The sequence below is a fragment of the Tiliqua scincoides genome, chromosome 1 (assembly GCF_035046505.1).
Source record: "Tiliqua scincoides isolate rTilSci1 chromosome 1, rTilSci1.hap2, whole genome shotgun sequence".
NCBI lineage: Eukaryota > Metazoa > Chordata > Lepidosauria > Squamata > Scincidae > Tiliqua > Tiliqua scincoides.
The window spans coordinates 100,911,587-100,935,242 of NC_089821.1; the positions used below are offsets into that span (position 1 = coordinate 100,911,587).

General features: G+C 43.2%; 1 protein-coding gene across 1 annotated transcript in view; it reads right to left on the minus strand.

Moving 5' to 3' along the window:
• The window catches only part of KCNH7 (potassium voltage-gated channel subfamily H member 7), a 357,422-nt gene that overhangs the window by 152,531 nt on the left and 181,235 nt on the right, over positions 1 to 23,656 (minus strand). The window contains exon 3 of the mRNA XM_066612100.1: positions 778 to 933. Coding sequence (XP_066468197.1) covers positions 778 to 933 — 156 coding nt within the window. The remainder of the gene's footprint in view (positions 1 to 777; positions 934 to 23,656) is intronic.

A 23,656-nucleotide genomic window follows, 5' to 3' on the forward strand; every position in this document is an offset into this window, starting at 1 on the left:
TTTATCAAGACCAAAGAGACACCAAAGACAAGAGTGAGGACCAGGAGGTGTCTGCTGATCCAAAGAGCTATCATTTAACTCAGGGCTGCAGGAAGGGAATAGCAGGAATGTAGCATGGATAGAGTCCTGCACACCTTCTGCCAAGGAGCCAGCTAAAAGGATGTCCTGTAAGCTGGGGAAGGGAAAGGGGACCTGAGCTCTTGCCACTATGATGCCAGACTAATTTCTCTGTAAACCGCTTTGTGAACTTTTTTGTTGAAAAGCGGTATATAAATATATTATTATTATTATTATTATTATTATTATTATTATTAATAATAATAATAATAATAATAATAATAATAATAATAATAATAATAATAATAATAATAATAATAATAATAAGTTTAGTTTATTATCAATACAGCCATAGACCAGCAGCATGTATCACAACAAACTATTGAGACTATTGAAAGTGCAGAAGAATTGGATGCTGGTCTATTGGAGTTTTGCTGTGTCTGGCATTCTAGCAACCAGTTCCAAGAATATTGGGGGCCTTTTCCACTTGACTCTAGTGATGTGGGAGCTGATTCTATGAAAGTGGCACCTTGGTGACTGGGAAAATACTTCAATGACCCAGGTGACATTTAATGTGGACATGAGTTCAATATCAACTTATAGGTAACATGCTTAGGCCACAATGTTTCAAACCGCAAAATATCATTACATTCTATCTTCCGTATTGCGTGTCCATCCCCCCAACCCCTTCCAATCTCCCACAATAAACACATCACTTACGGTTTGCAACTTTGGCTGATACAATCTGGTTGAATTTCTCTGGAGATCTGACATTCTCTTCATCTGCTACATTTTCAAAGTTAATAATAAACATCATGGCCACTCCCTCTTGATTTTTCACTGGGATGATGTGGGTGTTGCTAATGAAGGTGGACCCTAGAAAAGAGGGAGAAAAAAAGGAAAAATGATGATTTGTAAGTGAAATCTTTTCATTTTTAAAAAATTGATCTCTTTATCAGGCATTCTTTGGAGATGGTATCTGTTCAAGCAGCAAATGAAATGCAGGAATGGCCTCCTGACAGCTCATCAAATGTGTTCTAATTCAAGAAGCTCAGCCATTTATGTCACTGCTTTTCTTGGCTACAGTTTTATTCACTAGCTTTGAACACATGTGGAGCATCTTATTGGGAAAGTATTCAGCATCAACTACCACCTGCAATTTAGCCTATCATCAGTGATGCTTAGCCTGATAAAAAGCCCCATTATTCTCTCAAATGTCAGCAGTTTGAAAGTAAAAACTTTGTCTGGGCTACAGGGAGGAAACTTTCTTAAAATATACAACTATCTGTATTTTCACTATCTCTGTGCATTCTTCTAGTGTCATGGCATCTATGCGTTCTTCCACTTTTTCTCAACTCTGAATCAGAAAGTTTGGTTCTGAAGAAAACTTTTAAAAGCTGACTTCTACGGCATACTGGTTTCCTCTATGCAGAAGAGTCACTAGGGTTTGCACCACTCAGTGAGACAGCTCATTGCGTCACCCCCAAGATAATAATAATAATAATAATAATAATAATAATAATAATAATAATAATAATACAGGTGGACTTCCTCCATATAAAACCTTGCAGAATAAATTACAAAATCATATGCACACCCTAAATGCTGTGGCATCACTAGGGTTGGTGTCACCCACATTAACTTCATTTATTTTAATATGTAACAGTACATGTCACCCAACAAATCAGTAACCAACGAAAAAATGTGGCCTACTTGATGACACTCACACAACTAAATAGAAGTTCTAATATTGGCTCTGATACATGGAAATCAGAACCAACTCATACTAACACCTTATTGGCTCCCTGCTATGTCATAACAACACTTATTGGCTCTCAGAACAATCGGTCTCATTGGTCAGTTTTGAGTTAAGAAAATCTACTTTTTGTTAAATAAGGCAGCTGTGTTTTTTCTGGTTATTTGACCATAATGTTTGATAGAATACAGATACTTTAACCTAGTTTGTTCCATTACATTGTGCATGAAATTTCCTTCCCAATGATTTAACATGATTCATAAATACAAATTTTCCAAAAGGTGTCCAAAATTTTGGCTGCTAGTGGTATAATCCCTCCTGAAGGTGTCACTTGGTGCAGTCTGCATCCCAAACACCCTCTAGTAATACTACTGCTTTTGCGAGCCCCCATATGATCAGTGGCAGAGGCTCTACTTTCCTGCCACTTAGTATGTCATCTCTAAGGAGTAGGAGTTGCCAGGGACAGTCCTATAATGAACCCCATTGGGATCAGGAGTCCAGGGTGTCACATGATGGTGTGCCTACAATCCGGCCCGTGCTCTTAGATCATCTGGGGGGGCCCTTTTGACTGTGCCGCCACTAAGAGATGTGAGAGGGGTGGCGGCCAGGAAGAGGGTCTTCTCGGTGGTGGCCCCCGAACTGTGGAATACCCTCCCCTTAGAACTGAGAACTGCTACCTCGTTGCTAACGTTTCGGCGTGGACTGAAGACCTTTTTATTTCAAAAAGCTTTTAATTGTTGACAGGCTGGCTGGCGTTCTTGCTTTTTAAATGAAAATCCACGGGGTTTGTTTTGTTTTTAGCTTTTTAATCATTGTAAATTGTTTTTAACTGTTTTTCATGTTGTATTTTTAAATTGTTTGTTAGCCGCCTTGTGTGCCCATTGGGCAAAAAGGCGGGGTACAAAATAATATTAAAAAAAATTAAATGATGGTCTGCTGTGGACCTGTGGCCCTCCCTAGAGCTGCCCTCCTCCTCCCAGCTCACTGTTAACTTCTTTTTCTAAACTTTTTCTAAAGAAAGGGAGAAACTGCTCTAACAACTAGTCTGGGCTCCTCTCCTCACTTCCTCTCTCCTTCCTCGGCCCTTTCTGCCTTTTGTAACAGTGCCAGGAAGGGAACTGGCAGAAGGGTGAGAATGTCACTGGAAGGAAGAGGTGGAGGAAGACAAAGGTGGAGGTAAGCAGTTGGGGGGGGGGGAGTTTACATTTTTGCAGTGCACTTTTTGCACTAGAGAGAATCTGACCTAAGTCTCGGGTACAGGGAGTCTCGGGCCGGGCATGAGTGGGGACTTCTCAGATATTGACTTCTGTCACATGCCTAGGAAAGTCTACGTATGAGCAGAATTGGAAATATGTGCTGCCATGCTCTGATGAACTGCCAACAGGAAGCTGTGGCTACTATGCACCAGGCAGGTATTACTTCCTCCACATGTTACTCTGAATATCTGGAATTGACTGGGTTGCTCTGTGTGGAGGAATGTATTCATGTGCAAGTATATGGGTTAAGAGTTGCTATATCTCAAGGTATTCACTTTCTTAAGAATGGGAATGGTAGCATCTCCTTTGAGACAGGTCCAGGTACAAAGAGAATGAGATTGCTCTGGTGGAATTTGATATTGTGTGAAACAAGATCCTAGGGGCCAGTTGAAATGATACTCTGAACATGCCCTTTTAAACGCATGCGATAGGAGCATAGGTGCACATGGTATGTCATCTCACTGCTAGCTAATCACACAGGGTTGGTATTTCATATTTTCCTCAATATGTTGTTTACAATCCTAAACTGTTTAAAATAAACAAAAACATTTAAGCATTTCATAAATGTGTGTAAGATATGCACAGTGACAACTCACAACACCTTTAATTGGTGATAGCACAGTCTTCCTAGGTTCAATGAAGTTTGATCTGATGATGTGAGCTCTAGTTCAGGCCCGCTTATGCTAAAATAAATGTGTTTGTTTTTATGGTGTCATAAGTCTTTTTGAGTTTGTTTACTTTTTTATGCAGTAGACTAACAGGATTATCTGCTAGAAATTAAAGGGAGAGAAGTATTCCTCAGTTGGTTGACATTTCAAATTAGGGATGCTTCTTGAGCTACAATTTTAATTTTATTTTTATACCTTTACAGTTACACATTCACACATGCAGATCCACACTCATGTATGAAGATGCATGAAATAACAGAAAGATCCATATACAGAACAAGCAAGGATTAGCGACTAAATGCGCGCACTGGTAAGCAAAAGAGAGATGGGTGTCTTTAGACCCCTGAAGCAACGCATGAAGCTGTAGTGTGAGAAACAGCCCAAGGGTAGCTGCAGCAGTTCACAGTTTGATATTTTCAACACCACCTTTCAAAGACACCTCTGGTCATTGAAAACCTTATTGAATTTGTCAGAATGGAAACACCTGTCACTGGAAGGAATGCAGGAGCTTTCTGATTCGGAACAGAAGGGTTATAGAGCCACAAATAGATCTTGGTAAAAATGAAACTTGAATGTATGTGGAATAGAAGGATATACTTTTACGTTATCTTACTATAGATGGCTGGTGCAATGCAGCCTTATTAAAAATCAATAGGAGCTCTCTTATTGATTTCAGTGGCATGTGAACTGCACCCCTGCATCTTTTCCAACACACAATTTATTACGGTTGTCACCAGATTCACATTTTTTTTAGTTGATTAATTAGAAGCCTTTTAGCACACACCTTAAGTAAATACAATTCAATACTTCTGCATATCACCAGAATCAAGGTAGATGCTTTTTAGAGATTTTTAAGGTTGTGTAAACCATGAATTAAATACAAAGCTACCCCATACTGTTAGAAGGAAAAAAAAATGACCATCTTTAATATTTCATATATATTATCATACCAGAAGGGAACCAAAAGGGCTTCCAAAACAACAATAATCCCATGGATATCACTAGCTTGCAATCCCAGGCTTGTACCAAGGAAGTACATGCAAGACAACTTTTCCATCTCCATTCCAGAAGAAGAGCTTCTTATGAGGGTAGAGGACCCTCTGGGTCAGGTATGGGGTGCTAAAAGGGTAAAAAAACATTCTAGAAAAAAATCAGATGGAGAGCCCGTCCATATGTGGAGATATGCTCATGGAAATATCTTGTGATTGGTGTGGTGTTCCACCACCCTGTTATGGTTCTCCAGTGGGACATTTCAATCAATGTCATATCGCATGAAAAACTGCTGAAATGAAGCCATTAGTCAGTGGCAGAGTACATGGCTTTCATGCAGAAGATTCAAGGTTCAATCCCCAGGACCTTCAGAGAGGACAGAGAAAAACTCTTCTCTGAAAGAGACACTAGTAACCAGCAGAGACACAAGCAACCTAGAGAGACACTAGCAACCAGCATCAACAGTTCTGAGCCAGATGGACCAGTGATCCGATTTGGTGTAAGACAGCTTCCTATGTTCCTAATACCCTTCATATCTAGCTCCTGTTTAACTTGCTATTGCAATAACCACCAAGAGATGGTTGGGCTATGACTTTCACCCAGATCCATCAGCAATTTAATTGTCTGATCAGATTCCCTAGAGGCTGATCATAATGCAGATGCTCTGTAATGTATCCACTGAACTATAGAGTTATTAGTGGAGTTCCATAGGACTGGCTTTCACCTTGATGCGAGTGTAATGAAATTGGAACATCTGTCCACAGGAGATATATTCCAGACACACACTGCTCTGCCACAGGATCAGAATCTAACCCTTTACAAGTTAACTGAGGCTTTCCCAGCCTGCGGAATTTACGATTGCATGAGTTGTGCATAAAACCTGACAAGCCCTGCCTCGCAAATGTTGTCGTTGCAGCTTCAATCCATTTAATAAAACAGTTAAGCGGTGACACTCGCCATTGTTTCCATGGGAACAAACAGGATGACTTTCGAAAACAGAAAATAAGCAATTTGAGACTGTTCCACTTGTTCTACAGGCTATAGAAATGCTACAGGCCACCCAGAAACCTAGATAGAAACATAGACTGGTTAAACAGAGTTGAAGGGGAGACTAGACAGAACTGTTATGTTTTCAGTTAATTAATCAAAATACATCTGTTACCCTGCAGATACCTGAACTTGTCTGATCTCGGAAGCTAAGCAGGATCAGGCCTGGTTAGTACTTGGATGGGAGACCGCCTGGGAATACCGGGTGCTGTAGGCTTATACCATAGTCTTTCGAGACTGAAGGTTGCCAACCATATTTACTTCAAAAGCTTCAATGAATTGGCATTACCCAATTCATTGGAAAAGGCATTTTTACCATGTGGGAAGAATCCTTTGGCATGTACTTGACAGCATGGCTATTGCCTTCTATTATAACATGCTGATTGGATGAAGCCAGCCACTCACCTCATTCATTCATTCCCTGCTTTTCCATAAAAGCTCAAAGTGGCTAACAAAGTTTGTTATAAATCTAAATTAACAATAAAATTATCACGTTTACAAACTGTGGAGGAGATGCCTACATTTCAGCACCGTACTGAACTTTAGCAGATAATGGTTACAGCCTCTGGAAACAAGGGTCTCAACTTGCTCTTTCTAAACTTGACACTGCTTTGGCCTGCAAATATGGAACTTGGAAACTTCAGCCTTGTTCTCACTTGTCGTTGTGAAGTCGGGTAGAACAGTGGGTCATGTGCAGAAGTCCAAGGTGAGGCTAGGAGGTGTGCTCCTTTCTCCCTTAGGCTGTCTCTCCATATCCTGAAGGTGTGAATAGGGCTTTCCTCTGTATCTTTACCTTTGTGGCTGAATCTGAAGGTAAGGCAATTATAGCATATCCCATAAATTTCCCATCCAGGTCTACTTGTTCACCCACTATGCTCTACGACACACCTGAAAGCTTGCTTGATATAGTAGGCAGGGGAGAGAGGGAGAAATTTCTGACATTTCAAGTGTATCAAAATGTTCAGCTGTTCTCAAATTGCACAGACATGATTGGCACAGTTAGTGGTACGTAATTTCATCCAGCACCTGTAATCTGATATACAGTGTTCAATATTTCCTTCCAGAAATCTCGTGAGCCAATTCCAATTCTGCCAGAGATGAAAGAAATCCATATTCACTGCTTCAGATTTCCCACACGTAAATCTTCTGGCACAGTTCATTTTGTGTAGTCTAACAGGCACTGAACCAACCTAAGAACCAACCAACCTAAGAACCAACAAAACAGGTTTTTGCAGCACAAGTAAAAGTGGAGACACTGAGGGCTCCTGCAGCCCATCAAACCTGCAAGGTGAATTTGGACACACAGAGCAGGTCATAGCCTCAAACTGTTGAAAATCACCATAAGCCCACTGATATCCACAGATAGGCTTGTTGCAGGAACTTGGGGGGGGGGGAGGTCTAAGGGGGTAAGGTGGAGGTTCCCAAACATTTTAGAACTGGGATTCACTTTCAAAATGACATTCTTTCTGGACCCACCTAGCTTTATGAGACCTTTAAAGAAAAGTTTCACTTTACTGCCCAAGTCTTTGTTTTTATCTTTTTTACTGTAGTGATGGGGACCTGGAGCGTTTGTTGAGCTCCATGTTCATTGGATCAGGACCATTCTGGTGGCCTTGTGTTTGCCTGGCCTTTGATAAGAGCTGAGGCATGTTCACCTACTCGCAAGTAAACACACACATGTGGCTCAGTTTCACTTTCCATAGGGCTCAATAAATTTTCCTTGTCAGCTTGGAGAGGAGGAAAATCTGCTTATCGTGAGTTTGTTGGGGCCTGTGTTCATCAGACTGGGACAACTCTGGTGGTGTTGTGTTCATAAGAACATAAGAACAGCCCCACTGGATCAGGCCATAGGCCCATCTAGTCCAGCTTCCTGTATCTCACAGCGGCCCCACCAAAAGCTTCCTGTATCTTACAGCGGTTCCCCATCGACCTGCCTTTTGAAGTGGACTGTGGCACAGTTGCCTATTCATGAATAAACACACACATGCTGCTCCATTTTGGTTGCCGAAAGGCTCAATACATTTTCCATGTCATCTGTCAGCTTGTCAGTTTCGCGACCCACCAACAATTGGGTCAGGAGCCACAGTCTAGAAACCGCTGGGGTAAGGAATCTTTGCTCAACCACCCAAAGACTGCCAACAAAGACAGGTAGTCTAATTAGTTTACAATTTCATAAAATTGCATTTCTTCCTAGTGAGCTATTGAGTACAATATGATTCATTTGTTTACTCATCCACAAAAGCTAAAACAGCTCACTTTGAAAGCTGAACCTTCAGGGAGAAGACCTGAGGGAGCTAGCTCCACACAGGTTGTGACTACCAACCTGTACTGAGCATATGTTTCCACCAACACTATCAGATCAAAGCATATAGCCTAACTAAGTTATATTTCTTCAACCAGGATGGTTGATAGATAAATGTATGTGATATCTCGACAACTGATAGCAATAACACCACAACTGAAAATGATGTAAAACCCCAGCTGTGTGACAATTTTCTAGAAAAATTGTTCCAGTTTTTAACTGAACAGATTTTAGCAAAAAAAAAAAAAACCCCTCTGTAAATATCCACTGAAGTTCTGCTCCATATTTATTTATTGAGCTTCTGCATACTGACATACAGATTGAGCTATATATATCTTGCAATATATATCTTGCAATGTTCTCTTTGTCATTATTTATAATGCAAAAGTATCTCATATTATTGCATCTACTCTCAACTGCATCTATTTTGCTTTATTACTGTAATTGTATAATAATTGTGATGGCAAAATGTTGTAATTGTAAAAATAAAAAAAGAAAAGCTAAATTTCTTTTTAAAAAACCAGTTCTGTTATATCTAATATTTTGTGGTGACAATTCTCAATTACATAGTTTATCTATTTTTATCACTGCAATTTTAAAATTTAAAAAAAAATGAAAAAACAAACCTTTTTAAAAGTCTGAGGGTGTTAATTTTCACTTAGTCTGAGCTAAAAGACACCATGAACTCTCTATTATTCATAATCGGTAACACATATTTATTACGAAACATAATCAGGAACAAACCGTATAGTGTTTCAAGCGCTGCCTTAGGAACAAAGAGGGGACACCATCCCTGCCCCTGCCGAATGGGCTTACAACATTTCCTAATTGTTTGGTTCATTATTCCTAGAAGGCAGGGTGCCAATTTAACACCACAGAAACATGCTAAGTGGAATTGGCACTGACACACAACTGGGCCTGATACTCTTTAAATGTAATGCGTGCACACAAGTTAGCAAATGTGTCAAATCTTTGAAGAATGCGACTTAGCAATATTTTCAGGGGATTTTATTCTTCCAGCAACGGAAAAGGGGAGCTGCCCACGTTAGCCGCTTCCCTAGAGAATGTAGTGCAAACAGGATCCTCATTTCCTGCTCTGCAATGCTGCAGTAGCGGAACTGATTCTGCAGATCGTAAGTGAGAAAGCATCCTTAGAAGCTAGAGTTAACATGGGATGTTTCTAGTTCCTAGAGAGGAGCTGCAAAACCCATAAATTTTTTCTGTTAAGCTGAAGCATCTCTGCTGCTCTGTTTTTGAAAAGGCTACAGCAACTGAATATGGAGAGTAACAGTTCATCATATATATCCATATATATAATATCCATACATATTTCCAACACTTTTCTGCTACCCAGTCTTTGAAAATATTCAGATCATCTGGTCTAGTGTTCCAGTCACCCCAAACAGAAATGCAGACAACCTGATATAATCAGTAGATTTCATAAGGACTTCCATTTTTTATTAGCAAGGTTCTGGATTGATATTGATTGAAATGGCTGCACAGATCAAGCCTGGCCAAATCCTCATTGACAATTCTCCCTAGCAGATTTCTCTGCCTTTCGGGTCATTACTTTGTTTTCTTTCTTGAAGAGCTCCCACCTTACCTATTAAACGTTCTGCATTAATATGCCCTTCTTCTCCAACTCTGTAATTTCCCAGGGGGGCGCGATATCAAATGCATTATTGAAATACCAAGTTATCTTGCTAATCTTCTCAGAAAAGCATCATTATCAGATTGTTCTGTCAAGTTCTTACCTCTGAAGTCTGATATCTCCAAACTCTCATAGCTTGAGGTGACATGAGTCCAGACCAAGTTCTACAATTTGTAGAACAAGTTGAAAACATGAAGGTTTGCAGGATCGTTAAGACAAAATGGACATTTTGTATCTAATGGCCCAATTCTAGCTTGGCCTTACCCCACAGAAACAAGTGGTCTGGTAGCATAATGTGCTTTCAGGCTGTCGCAAAATGCGACAAAAAGGTGCATGTCAATGCCACCAATGCAAGTGGAGAGCAGCTTACTCCAAATGCTAGTGGACAACGGACACCCGACAGCACAGATAAGTTTGCTCAAGAGGTGGGAGGGAGGAGGGAATGGGTAGAATGGGGGCAGTGATGGCATCAGGGAGGAGCGTGGATGGGAACCAGGAAGGTGGCAGTCTCAGCAGCAGTGGCACATGCCAAAACCGAACTCCCTACCCAGCCTTGATCCCTCAACCAAGGTCAATGTGGACTTTCTTCATAGAGCTGGTGCAGGCCTCAGTAGACCCAGCAGGCCAGCATGAGTTTACCCTGAGGAGGCCTTCAGAGACTGAAATTCTCCCATGGGATGCAGTGGGTGCCATGAGTGGCACTGCTGCATCACCGTGTGGGGAGCTGCGCTGAATTGGGCTGTCAGGCTGCAATCCTACGCACTTGCCTGGCAGAAGATCCCATTGAACGCAAAGGAACTTACTTCTGAGTAAACATGCATGGGATTGGGCTGTAAGCTAAGAACTGGTTCACACATGCCTGTTCAGAACATTAAGACATCAGGCAATGATATGTGTGAGTGAATTATGTAATAGTCTTTACAGATCAGCCCTCAAAACACATGGAATTCATGGGTAGTTGCTGGGGTCCCAGAACTCTAAAAGGGCTCATCACTGACAAAGGGTCTCACCCCAGCTGGGGAGGACTGGGCTGTGGCCTAGAGCTCTTCTTGGTGACTACTCTGGTGGCCCTCTTAGTTTCTACTGATGGGCTCATTAAACTGTGTGATTGGGATACTGCATTGGAACAGTGACAGTGTGGGGGAAAAAAGACGATGACTGCAATGTATCTGCCAAGATCAGCTTTGCTACCTCTGTCATCCAGACGGTGGCCCAGGACCAGGATTGCAAAAACCTTCCTCCTGGAAAAACTGGACAACCCCCCCCCCACCACACACTGCCCCAGTTGCATCCAGAGGCCTTTTCTGTCCAGGGCTAACGGACAGCACAGCCACACTTGCAGGCATGGCACCCTAGGTTATTTTCCCCCCCTTGATCCCTCCCCAGGTATGCTAATGCATCCAGTCACCAAAGGTAAGAGCCCTGAACAGATGTGGATATTGCAACACATCTTGAAAAGTCATTCAGTGTAGGCTAAACTGAGATACGTTAGGTCATAATCCAGGGTTTATTAAACTATTTATATGACAATTTAAATACAGTGTATATGCAAATCCATTGGGAAATGGAACTAGCAAAAAAAAAAAAAATGCTAATGTGAATCGAGCCATAGCAACACCCACGGATAAACTTTCCAAAACCTAATGCACCAACATTTCAGCAGAATTCTGCATGAAATTCTACATACATGTGCATTTGTGAAACAAAACTTGGTGTTACATTTATTAAAAAAAAAAAAAAACATTCAAAAGGCAAATCCTAGCATTCCTCAGTGATTTCAACATTAAAATGAATGAGTAGGATTTTGGACACCAGTGTGCAATCACCTTCATTCAGGAACGCCAACATGAAAGAAAGTAATTAGCAGAAAGATTGATTAGGTCTCTCTGTAGCCCTTTCCGATTTCAATACACAGTTTCGCCCTCTAGGGCAATGATCCACACAACTCTTAAGCCAGAATACCTGGTATTAAGCATTGAGATGAAAATAGTTGGATGCAAATATAGCACCTTAACAAATCTGTGGATCAGTTTGGTTGTCTTCTAAAATAGCTGACCTTTTCAGCTTAATGTGTGAAACACATATCCAGAGTTTGCCTCCTAGGTCAGCCATAAACAAATGCATGTTCACAACAGATCTGTTATACTGGAATAGGCAGGTTAATCTCTTCTAAGAATCTCAAAGCATCTTACATATTTTAGAGCGCATCAGAAATTGTGCTGGAACAACCAGACCAAGTGGTTTGCACTGTATCCAGCACAAGTTAGGTGCCAGACGGAGGCCAACTAGGAGTAAAGGGAAATAGCCACTCCGATGGGGGTACTTGGATCTGCACCTGCAATTTCACTGGTGCAAATCTGAACAGCATGGATGCTCAGGCCATGGATTCCCACAGCTGTGGCCAATTCCCCCCCTTCCCAGGCCCAATCTGCTTCCCATTTTCCCCTCCTCCTGCCCTAAAACACCCCTCCCCACGCCTGGAAGCCCTCCTACTACCTTCTCCCACCCCCAGCACTGCCTGCCTCAGTTGGCACACACTAACCCTATCCGGGGCCGGATTTGGCCTCTGGGACCCGGCGTGGGAATCCAAGTTGGCGCAGCTGATTCGTGAGTCGGGGTAAATGTGCTTTATGGCACATCAACAGGTCTGGATTAGACTATAGAACCCTGCTGTAAACAAGATTAGTACTGTGCATTGATCCATATTGCATTGCAAGCAAATACACAGATGAAGAGTCAAGAGCAGGGGTGTCCAAAGTTTTTGGCAGGAGAGCCACATCAGCTCTCTGACACTGTGTCGGGGGCCGGGGAGAAAAAAGAATTCATTTACATTTAAAATTTGAATAAATTTACATGAATGAATATATTAAAGATGAACATATATGACTGAATGAAGGTCTTGCAATAGCTCAAGGCCTATAAAAGGCCTTGCACAAAGCAAGGCTGGCCTTTCCTTTGCTGCTGCTACTGCATCACAGACTTGAAACAGCAAGCAGTGGAGGAAGCCCTCATCCCACAGCTCACGCAAGAGGTCAAACAGTCGCCCTCATGCTGAGAGCAGTTGCATCAGGCCAGTGCAGGCTCCAACAAATCTCAGGAGGGCCAGAGGTTCACTGGAGACTGGGGGCTCCCTGAGGGCCTCATTGAGAGGCCTCGAGGGCCGCAACTGGCCCCAGGGCCAGGGTTTGGGCACCCCTGGTCAAGAGCAATGAATTCTTTGAAAGCAGCTATGCCCTCACCTACCCTCACCTACCCAATCATTCCCCTGCTGTATCCAAATGGGTACATAGCTTTGATTCAACACAGAGCTCCTGGGACTGAACTGCTTAATCACAGCATACCACAGGGGAAAAGTTTGGCTGTAACTGTTACCCAATCCCAGTGCTTTACCTAGCAGGGTGTCAAGGTGAACATCACAAACTTCCCTATTGAACTGACTGCAGATGGATCTCTATGACCATCTCCTTTTTTTTTTAAAGATTCATTGCAGAGGAACAACTAAAAATAGCTTGCTGGATGAAATGTATTATATTCATCCCTATATCTTTGTGCAACACTGAAGGAGGGCAGGGAGGAGAGTTGGGTCTGCAGAGAAAGAACAGGGAGAGAGATTTGGCAGAGTATGTATTCAAAAGTTTAGCTTACAATAATTAAAGGGGACCTCTTACCCTTGACATCCCTTTCCCACATCAAATAGACATTCAGCCTGTCACTAGAGCTGCTGCTGATGCTCATCTGCTTGATTTACTGGACTGCTGTAGGGCTTCCAGGGTATTTCTCTTGCGCATTGAGAAGGAGAGGAAAAAACCAACCGCAAAGTCTAACCATCTTCTAGGAGGCTGTGAACATAGACGGCCTAAGTATCCATTTAGTCTTGAAACCATCTGAAGACTTCTGTTCGGTTTGCTGTCCATAATTTGGTCACTGGCTATGAGTGATACCAAACACCCCTATAGCAGCATCTACTCACCGATTTGGTGAGTGTGGGTGACCAATAGGTCTGTGGGCAAAGCAGGACCATTCACACAAAACAGATACCTAAATGTAAACAATTTCTTAGCACTATGCCAAGTTCCAAAGCACCTCAAAGGGGAGGAAAATAACCCATTCTGCCTGGAAAATGTATGGGTTAAGATAGGAGATTCCTAGAAAGGCTAAACACAGCTTACTAACACAGCTTACTAACACAGTCCAAACCTTACTAACTCTGTATGCAGCAATGCCAATGTGGCATCCCTTGTATCCTGTGGGGAGAGTTTTGGGTTCCAGAGGCATCCTCAGGGTAAGGGAACATTTGTTCCCTTGCCCCAGGATAAGCAAATGCCAGGTTAATGGGTCTACTCAGACCTTTGCCAGCATGAACCTGGGTCAGGGAATCGAGGTTGGGAAGGAGGTTAGGATTCAGTAGATGTTGAACTCACCCACTTCCCAGTCCCAATACACCTTCCTTCCGACTCCCACCACTGCCCCATTCCACCCATCCCATAACATATGCTCTCTTGGAAGGCGACAGATCCACCACCTGACAAATTCTGGAGAGAAAGATATTCTTGCACCTCAATCTGCCTTCAACCAACTCTGACTCCATTCCTCTGATCCAAAAACTGCCAAACTACTGCTTATATATATACTCATGTCAGCCTTTCTCTTAGATTGGGAGGATAGCAGGGAAATCACCTTCTCCAAGCTCTCATAGTTTCCCTATTCCAGACATTCTAAAGAGACCACTGGGATCCTGAGACTCTTTCAAAGAAACCACTCCTTACCCTTAATGGATATTTTGTCAAACTTTAGAAACTTTAAAAACCAGGCATGTCAAACCCCTTTCACATAGAAGACCAAAGTGAGCATTCATAGTGCCTGCTGAGGGCTGGAAGTGACATCATTAAGCTGAAAGTGACATCATTAAGCAGATGATGGCCAAAAATAAGCACTTTGTTCTCACAAAATTAGCTGCAAATAACCAAAGAGAAAATGTGCAAATCTTGTTCATATTTTCAAGATAGGAGAGAGAACAGTTATCAAGCTGGGAGAGCCCAATTATCACAGGGGCTGGATAAATTGCTTCCGGGAGCCTCATTCGGCCCTCAGGCCTTATGTTTGACACACCTGCATTTGATCAGGTATAATATAAAGGTTGGCCCATTTGACAGCTCTCTTCACAATAATGAGACTGCAAGCCTGTTGCAATACACAGTGATATCATTGTGTTTGGTGCACAGAGTAATATAAACAAAGAAGATAGGTCTTTGTCCCAAGGAACTTGCAAACTAAATTTCAACAGTGGAGGGGGGAGGCAGCAAAGTGAGGGGCAAGGAGGAAGGAGGGGAGACATGGCTAATCGTGGCCCCAAAGCTAAAGGACTGCTTAGCAAGTCTCTGCCATTTCATGACATGCAGTAGCTGCTTTTGCTTGAATGAATGGAGACATGCTTTATACAGTCAAAGAAGTGTCAAGTCGCTTAGAAAATGGGGAAAAGAAGATCAAGAAAAAGGATGAATGGATGCCTATCTTAACGTGGACCGTGAGAAACTGTGTGATAATTTTGTCAGAATATTGAGAAGAAATGTATGAAGATAGAACAGGTAGAACTGCTTCTTTTCTCAGAAGACAACATTTGGAATTTTGCAGGCCAATATAATAGGCATCTGTCAAAATGTTCAGTACTTAGCACCAAACAAAAGGAGCAGAGTGGTAAGACAAACTCCCAGCATAGCACTTTGACACCCCAGCATCCAAGCTGCGATCAGGTTGATTTAAACTGACTCCATGGTGAACCTAGGAAAAGAACAGTCAGTTCCAGTTTCAAGTCAAAGGAATTGAGCAAAAGAGTTCCTTTCAGTTGCCCTAAACCTATCATTCAAACTCTGCCAGAACCGAAGATGTCTTGTTTGGGAGACATCAAAGGCTGAAATCAAAGAAATCAGAGTTCAGCTAAAGATGGATGACTTCTGATCTGGTCATTCATACAGATTATGTCTGATGCTGTCAGGAGTACATACTGGAGGCAAATTCATGAGATTGCTGCTGTTCCAAAGCCACATTTCTGTTTTGGGTGGAGGTGAGTAATAGGTTGTTTGGTGAGGATCACATCGAGTGTGGGCACAGTCACAGTTTACATGTGTAATAAAATACTTCATTTAAGTATCAAAGCTTTCAAGTGAAAATAAAAAGAAGAGATGACCCACTTCTCATTAGCAAAGTTTCCTAGTCCTTAACATGCACGTTCTGCTCTATGGCATATGAAGTGAATGAAAAAAATATTGTCTGCTTGGAGGGTTTTACCAGATGTGGAGCAGCTAATCAGCACCCCAGCTAAATGAACAAAAGGCTACATCTATTTGGCTCATAAAATCTATTCACTCTTCAAGACTGTACAAGGTTTTTTTTTTCAGAATCTTTATATTATAGTTGATCCATTTTGCTGACAGAGGATCTGTATGAGAAGCAGAAATTCAACTGGATGTATCACATGGTTGAAATACGGATGGGGAGCTACTGTTGAATGCTTTGACTCAGTGGTGGAGGATATGGTTTTTCATATTTAAGACCCCAGATTCTGTTCTCAACACAGTTTTAATTATAGAATCTCAGGTAAGCTTGCTTGGAAAGAGAGTTTCTTCAGAACCTGGACAGCTCCTTCTAGTTAGAAATAAATGAATTTAACTGTTGGCCAAAAAACAAAAAATTGGCTTGACTTGATAGAAGGCAGCTCTTTATAAGGGTGAATACATCCTAACCAACATTTGATAGAGACAAGTAGATGCCCTGGTTTTATATTAATTGAAAGGTGGGGGGGGGGGGAGAAAAGGCTAATGCTGAACATTATAACATTTATATTTTAGTTGGTCCACTACATTGATTGCATAGTATTGATTTTTAATGTAAGTGGCCACCAGAGGCAGGAGGTCTCATATAAAGGTGGGTGCTCCATATCCACAAATTTGGAACCTGTGGATTTGACTGACTGCGGGTTCTGAACCGGTGGTGGAGGGCCTCACCTGACCTTCTGGATGTGACTGGAAATACCTTCCAGTCATGCCCAGGAGGTTTTCTGAGGCTCAGGAAAGCTACACATGACCTCCTTGCATTTCAGAAGCAGGTTCTGGAGGCGCTGGAGGTGCACCTCAGGTTTTCAAAAAAACCAGAAGTGCATCTCTGAGGTCTGCAGCAGGCCTTCTGAAACACGAGGAGGTCACGTGCAGCCTCATCAAGTCTCAGAACACCTCCGGAAGGCAACTGGAGGGCACTTCCGGTCAGATCCAGAGGTCCTATTAGGACAAATCAGTGGATTTAATTATCCATAGATTTTGGAATTCCCAGGGGGAGGTCCAAAAATGGATCCGCCACAGATACTGAGGTCTGACCTGTATTAACTTGAGAAACTGCCTTTCTCAAAGCAGTCTACTGGTCTATTTAAGCTCTATTGGTCTATTTAAGCTCAGATCACTAGTTGACAGCAATTCTCCAGGGTTTCAGACAACGGTCTTGCCTAGCCCTGCCTGAAGATGCTAGAGGTTGAACCTAGAACCTTCGACGGCTCCACTCCCACCCTAGCTGTGTCCCTGAGTACACCACTGCATTCTAAATGCCAGGCTATCATTCATTCCTATATGGAAAAGTAAAGCACTGCATTTGAAGACAATAGTTCTGAGGGAAGAAAGACCTGCCCACCTTACAGTCGATGACAGCCTTCAGCAAAAATACTCTTGGGGTACAGTACACAAGTTCTCCCTTCACACACATCCTGCCTGCCACAGTGGTCAAAAGGAATAGTGGTTTGCCATGAGGAACTAGAGGAGGGAAGATGAATGTCCTTCTTTATTAGTCATCATCACTGGAATGTGATCGTGGAGACAGAGGATAGCAGTCTGCAAGCATGGGGTCACTAACCGACTAATTGGTGCCATTGATATGCTCTCATGCCATGAATAGCAATCCACCAATCAGCAACCATGCTTGGTACCAAGCTGAGTCTCCCCTCTCCCCGCCCCCGTCCATCACCACCTCCCAACAGTTTCTGATGGCTGGGAATTCCATTCCACTAGGATCACTACAGCCCAATCAACCTAATGATGATGGAAATGGGGTTACTGTAAATTAACCTGACCTCCATGAATCAGCTGTTAAGGAGGAACATTCTACCTCAGCCATTCATTAAGAGAGCAGGGAATACCCAGTGGGAAACAGAACAGGCAAATGAAGGGCTGGATGTCTTTTTAAATGAATATATGGAAGTTGTTTGCAAGTGTGTTCTGATCTTTGTTAGCAGCCTCTCACAGCTTGCTCTCCTCCATCACACTTTCCCTCCTATTCACTGTTCGATAATGACTTTGGGAGAGAGAGGAGGAGAGACTTGCTAATTAGGAAAGGTCCCGGTACTGGGAATTAATCTCATTGTAATTACATATAATTAAAAATAGTTTTCAAAAATGGAATCATTTCTCTGAGATTATATCAGGGTCTCTTTTATAAATAGCAAAAAGAAAAAAAAAATCATCGGCTAATTAAAAGCAATAGTTCAGTCCATTTAAAACCAAACACAAAAACTGCAGAGTGAGAAGCCAGCCTTTATTACTAAAAAATGATAGAATAATCCATCTTTCCACCCAATTTAATAAAAGAAACATGGTGAAAGCTTAAGATTTAGTACCTATTTCAAACTCCAGCATGATTGTTTTCAAGTCAAACATCTATCTAATATCAGGGATTCTAAAAAATACTCTTGACTTCATTGAGAGGTTGATCAGATTTATATAAGGGGCTCCTATCAGAGGTTATGTTTGTGCAGGAAAAGTTTAAATATGAGCACATAGGAAGTGTAGCCCAAAAGCTTATTCCACAGTCAGTACACAGATAAGACAGCCGATGCCCTCAGTTTGATTCCTGATCTGTGTAATCACAAAATAAACTTTGGTGCTACCTTTCATTTTGGATGGCATAGACAAGTCTTTCCCCCACAAAGAGAGAATATGTGCACAGGAAAAACATCACAGATGAAGTGCTTCTGTCATAAGAATATGAGAACATAAGAACAACCCAACTGGATCAGGCCATAGGCCCATCTAGTTCAGCTTCCTGTATCTCACAGCGGCCCCACCAAATGCCCCAGGGAGCACACCTGATAACAAGAGACCTGCATCCTGGTGCCTTCCCTTGCATTTGACATGGCCCATTTCTAAAATTAGGAGGTGGCACATACACGTCATGGCTTGTAACCTGTAATGGATTTTTCCTCCAGAAACTTGTCCAATCCCCTTTTAAAGGCATCCAGGCCAGATGCCATCACCACATCCCGCGGCAAGGAGTTCCACAGACCAACCACACGCTGAATAAAGAAATATTTTCTTTTGTCTGTCCTAACCCTCCCAACACTCAATTTTAGTGGATGTCCACTGGTTCTGGTGTTATGTGAGAGTGTAAAGAGCATCTCTCTATCCACTTTATCCTTCCCCTGCATGATTTTGTATGTCTCAATCATGTCCCCCCTCAGGAGCCTCTTTTCTAGGCTGAAGAAGCCCAAACGCCGTAGCCTTCCTCATAAGGAAGGTGCCCCAGCCCAGTAATCATCTTAGTCACTCTCTTTTGCACCTTTTCCATTTCCACTATGTCCTTTTTGAGATGCGGCGACCAGAACTGGACACAATACTCAAGGTGTGGCCTTATTATTAATTATTATTATTAACTTTATTTTTACCCCACCTTCCTCCCTGAAGGGACTCAAGGCGGCTTACAAACAAGGTTAAAACAAATTAAAAAACATAATTTAAAAACAGATAAAAGCATAACACATCATAAAAACAGTAGTCAGATTAAAAATAACCAGGTAAAAGAGCAAAAGAGCAGGACTTACCATAGATTTGTACAACGACATTATAATATTAGCGGTTTTCTAATGATCCCAAGTATAGAATTGGCCTTCTTTACTATCACCGCACATTGGGTCGACACTTTCTTTGACTTGTCCACCCCCCCCCTCCCCAAAATCTCTCTCCTGAGCAGGCAGGAGAGCAAGCCACACCCTCCCCACCTCAAGACTGAGAAAGAAATAGCAGGATGAATAGCTGATTCATCTCCTACTGCACTGGGGAATTTAAATGCATATATGTATTTTCTAGGTTGCAACCTAGCAACATGACCACCTAGAAATGGAAAGCCCTGCTGTCTTTCTATCCTACAACTACCACTGAACTGATTAGGAGTCAGAGGTCAGATTTGCATGAAAATCAATGCAATGGATTTTCATGAAATAGGATAAGGTGCTGATTTATGAAACAGCCACAGCAAGCTTAGGGTACATCTCTGTTGAAAAGCTGTACATGTTTACTGCAGCATCTGAAGCCAAACACTGACAGAGTTAAGACACTGGACAAAATTTACCATTGATTTGATCCAGACCAAATGGGCAGAAACCCACATGGAAACAAGCATTGCCCATGCAATAACTGTGTGTTTGAATGCCAAACCCATGTCGGTTTCCTAATCCATGATTGTTTCCCCACTGAATAAACCAAGTACCTTTTTCACCTTTTATTCAATGAGTACTGAGCCTTCCATGTGGATTTGGAACGTACATTTGCAAAACCGACATGGTTGTCAATATCCATGAGTGTGGAGTCTCCACAGGAGGTGAGGTGGTATCCTCCTAGACCAGGGTTTTTCAAACTGGGGCACTGCGACGCCCCAGCCTGTGGGCCCTGGCCTCTGACCCCTTAAGGGGCGGGGCAACCTGGAGGCAGGGAGGAGGCAGCGGTGCGATCCCCAGGATTGCGCCACTCAGGGGGCTGCAGGGGCTTGGGACAACTTACCCAAGCCTCCTGCAGCCTCCCCAGGATGCGGGGTGCCCGGTGTGAACCTTTGTTAGGACTCCCTGCAGCAGTGAAAGTGAAAGTGGAGCGATTGCGCTCCACTTCTGCTTTAGCGGAGCCGGGGTGCAATTGCTCTGCTTTTACATTCACTGCTGCAGGGAGCTCCAACAAAGGTTCGCACCAGGCTCCCTGTACCCTGGGGAGGCTGCAGGAGGCTTGGGTAAGTGCTCCCAAGCCCCTCCAGCCCCCTGAGCGGCGCGATCCTGGGGATCGCGCCGCTGCCTTCCATCCACCCTTTCTGCCTCCCCCTTGCTCCCGCAAGAACTTACAGTGGCTCAAGCTCTCCTGGAGAGTTTGAAAACCACTGTCCTAGACTGTTTCCAGGTGAAGCTCTTCTTTGCCACAGCGTGTCCTTGTTTCTGGCTTTAAAGATCAGGCATCTCTTCCCTTTCACAGATATTTGGCAGGAAGAGCCAGCTCTTGCCAGAAGTTACTGAAACGTGGGGCAGACCTGCTACAGTTCAGAGAAGCCCAAAGACATGGGCTACAGCAGGGACCCTGAGGAATGCAGGAGTAAAGCCAAGGAACTTTGGGGGAGCTTCAAACTGCTGAAGGAGGGCAATAGCCATTCTGGGTGCTCCAGGACAAGCATGACCTTCGTCAACATCCTTGACTAGTTGGTCAGATAACACAGAACGGGAAAATCATATCCCTATTAAAGTTAGTCCAGCGAATCATGGACTGTGCCTGTGGTTGGCATTTCTATTAAACAGATTTTGCCAAACTCAAGCTAGGCAGTAGTAGTAATTTTCCACCCACTGATACACTGATTACTGGGGAGAACATATCCATGTCTTAATTATTTGTCCAATGAGATACTTTAAGCTATTTTATTTCTGTAAAATGTTTGAACAGTACATCTTCAGGCATAGCTTTCCCTTCAAAAGCGCATGTGCTATAGAGTAGAGAATATTCCTACAGAAGAGGGAATTTCAATAGTCTGTTAAGCAGGACTGAGAAAAGCAGCGGAAGTAGAAATTCCGGCCTTTCCACAACTATTAAAGGTACTAATTCCCTATATATCTTTGCCTCTCATCACCTTCATTCGGAATAGCAACTATAAACAGAGTCTGTGCATCTTTCACTACACTAATGCCCTAGGCCAGGGGTGTCCAAAGTTTTAGGCAGGTGGGCCACATCGTCTCTCTGACACTGTGTCGGGGGGCCAGGGGAAAAAAAGAATTAATTTATATTTAAAATTTGAATAAATTTACATAAGTTTACATAAATGAATATATTAAAGATGAACGTATATGAATGAATGAAGGTCTTGCAATAGCTCAAGGCCTATAAAAGGCCTTGCACAAAGCAAGGCTGGCCTTTCCTTTGCTGCCACTACTGCATCACAGACGTGAAACAACAAGCAGTGGAGGGAGCCCTCATCCCACAGCTCACGCGAGAGGTCAAACAGTCACCCTCACGCTGAGACCAGTTGCGTTGGGCCAGTGTGGGCTCCAACAAATCTCAGGAGGGCCAGAGGTTCATTGGAGACTGGGGGCTCCCCGAGGGCCACATTAAGAGGCCTCGAGGGCTGCAAGTGGCCCCAGGGCCAGGGTTTGGGCACCCCTGCCCTAGGCAGGAGAGAGAAAGGAGGCACTTTACAGTTTAGCTCAGGGCCCAATCCTATCCAACTTTCCGGTGCTGGTGTAGCCATGCCAATGGGGTGTGTGCTATATCCTGTGGTGGAGAGGTAGTCATGAAGGCCTTCTCAAGGTAAGAAAAGGTAAGGTTTTGTTTCCTTACCTAGGGGCTTCATTGCAGCTGCATCAGGGCTAGAAAGTTGTATAGGATTCTGCCCTTAGTAATAGGGCTATCACAGCAATATAAACCTTCAGTTTCTGGTGTTGAATGCTAGCAGAAAGCGCAGCAAGAGGCTAGAGGTGTTACATCCCCATTCTCCTTCCTCTCTGGTTTGGCTCCCTGAGGAACTGCAATGCTTTAAAATCATTCTTAATAACTTTAGAACATAGGAGAAGTCCTGCTGGATCAGACCAAAAGTCCATCTAGTCCAGCACTGTGTTCCCACAATAGCCCACCAGCTGCCTCTTTGAAGCCCACAAGCAGGGAAGAAAGGCACAAGTCTCTCCTACTATTGTTCCGTTACAACAGGTATTCAGAGGCATAATGCTCTGAAGGAGTGCCATGACTAACAGCCAGTGATAGACCTGTCTTCCACAAACTTTTCTAATCCCTTTTAAGGCCATCCAAGCTAGTAGCCACCACCACATCTTGTGGCAATGAATTCCAAGGATGAATTATGCAAAGAAATGCCTCCTTTAAGTTGCCCATTGGTCAGTTTCATTGGATGACTCCTGGTTCTACTAACATGAGAGGGGGAGAAAAACTTCTCTCAATACATCCTTCAAAGTTTTATAAGTGTTAATGCCCAATCCTATGGGAGCCTTAAAGTGGCAGTTCTTGTGATCCACTGTAAAGCTCAGAATGCTGGGGCGAAAGCTGCACAACTGTTGTGTGCTTCAGGGCCATCGGTGCAAATAGCCAGAGGCCCTGCTCTTGTGACTGTGGTTCCCAGATGCCCTGCCTCAGGGCCCAATCCTATCCCATTTTTCAGGGCCAGTGCAATGGTGCCAATGGTGTGTGCACTGCATCCTTTAGTGGGGTGGCAGTCACAGAGGCCTCCTCAAGGTAAGGGAATATTTGAGGAATCCGTTACCTCCAGGCTGTATTGCAGCTGCACCAGTAGTAGAAAGTTGGATAGGACTGGGCCCTCAGCAGGTAGGTTGCTGGCAGGAAAAGTTCAGGGATGTTTTTGGCCAGGGAGTGGGCCAGGCAGGGAGAGGTTTGGGGATGAAAGGGGGAGGATACTGATGACAGTTTTGCACACCAAGTTTTGCACATCTCCCCCTTCCACGCCCAGACCTACCTCAGACTTACACCAGCAATAGAACGGGTATAGGTCCAAGGAAACCCTTTGGAGGTCAGGCAGCCTATGGGGAGGTAAGTAAAAAAAAAGATTTTTATCTGTACTGGGCCATCTGGTCACCCCCCCACCCCCACCATAGCATGCAGCGTGCATTCCATCAGCAGCACTGGTGGTCTG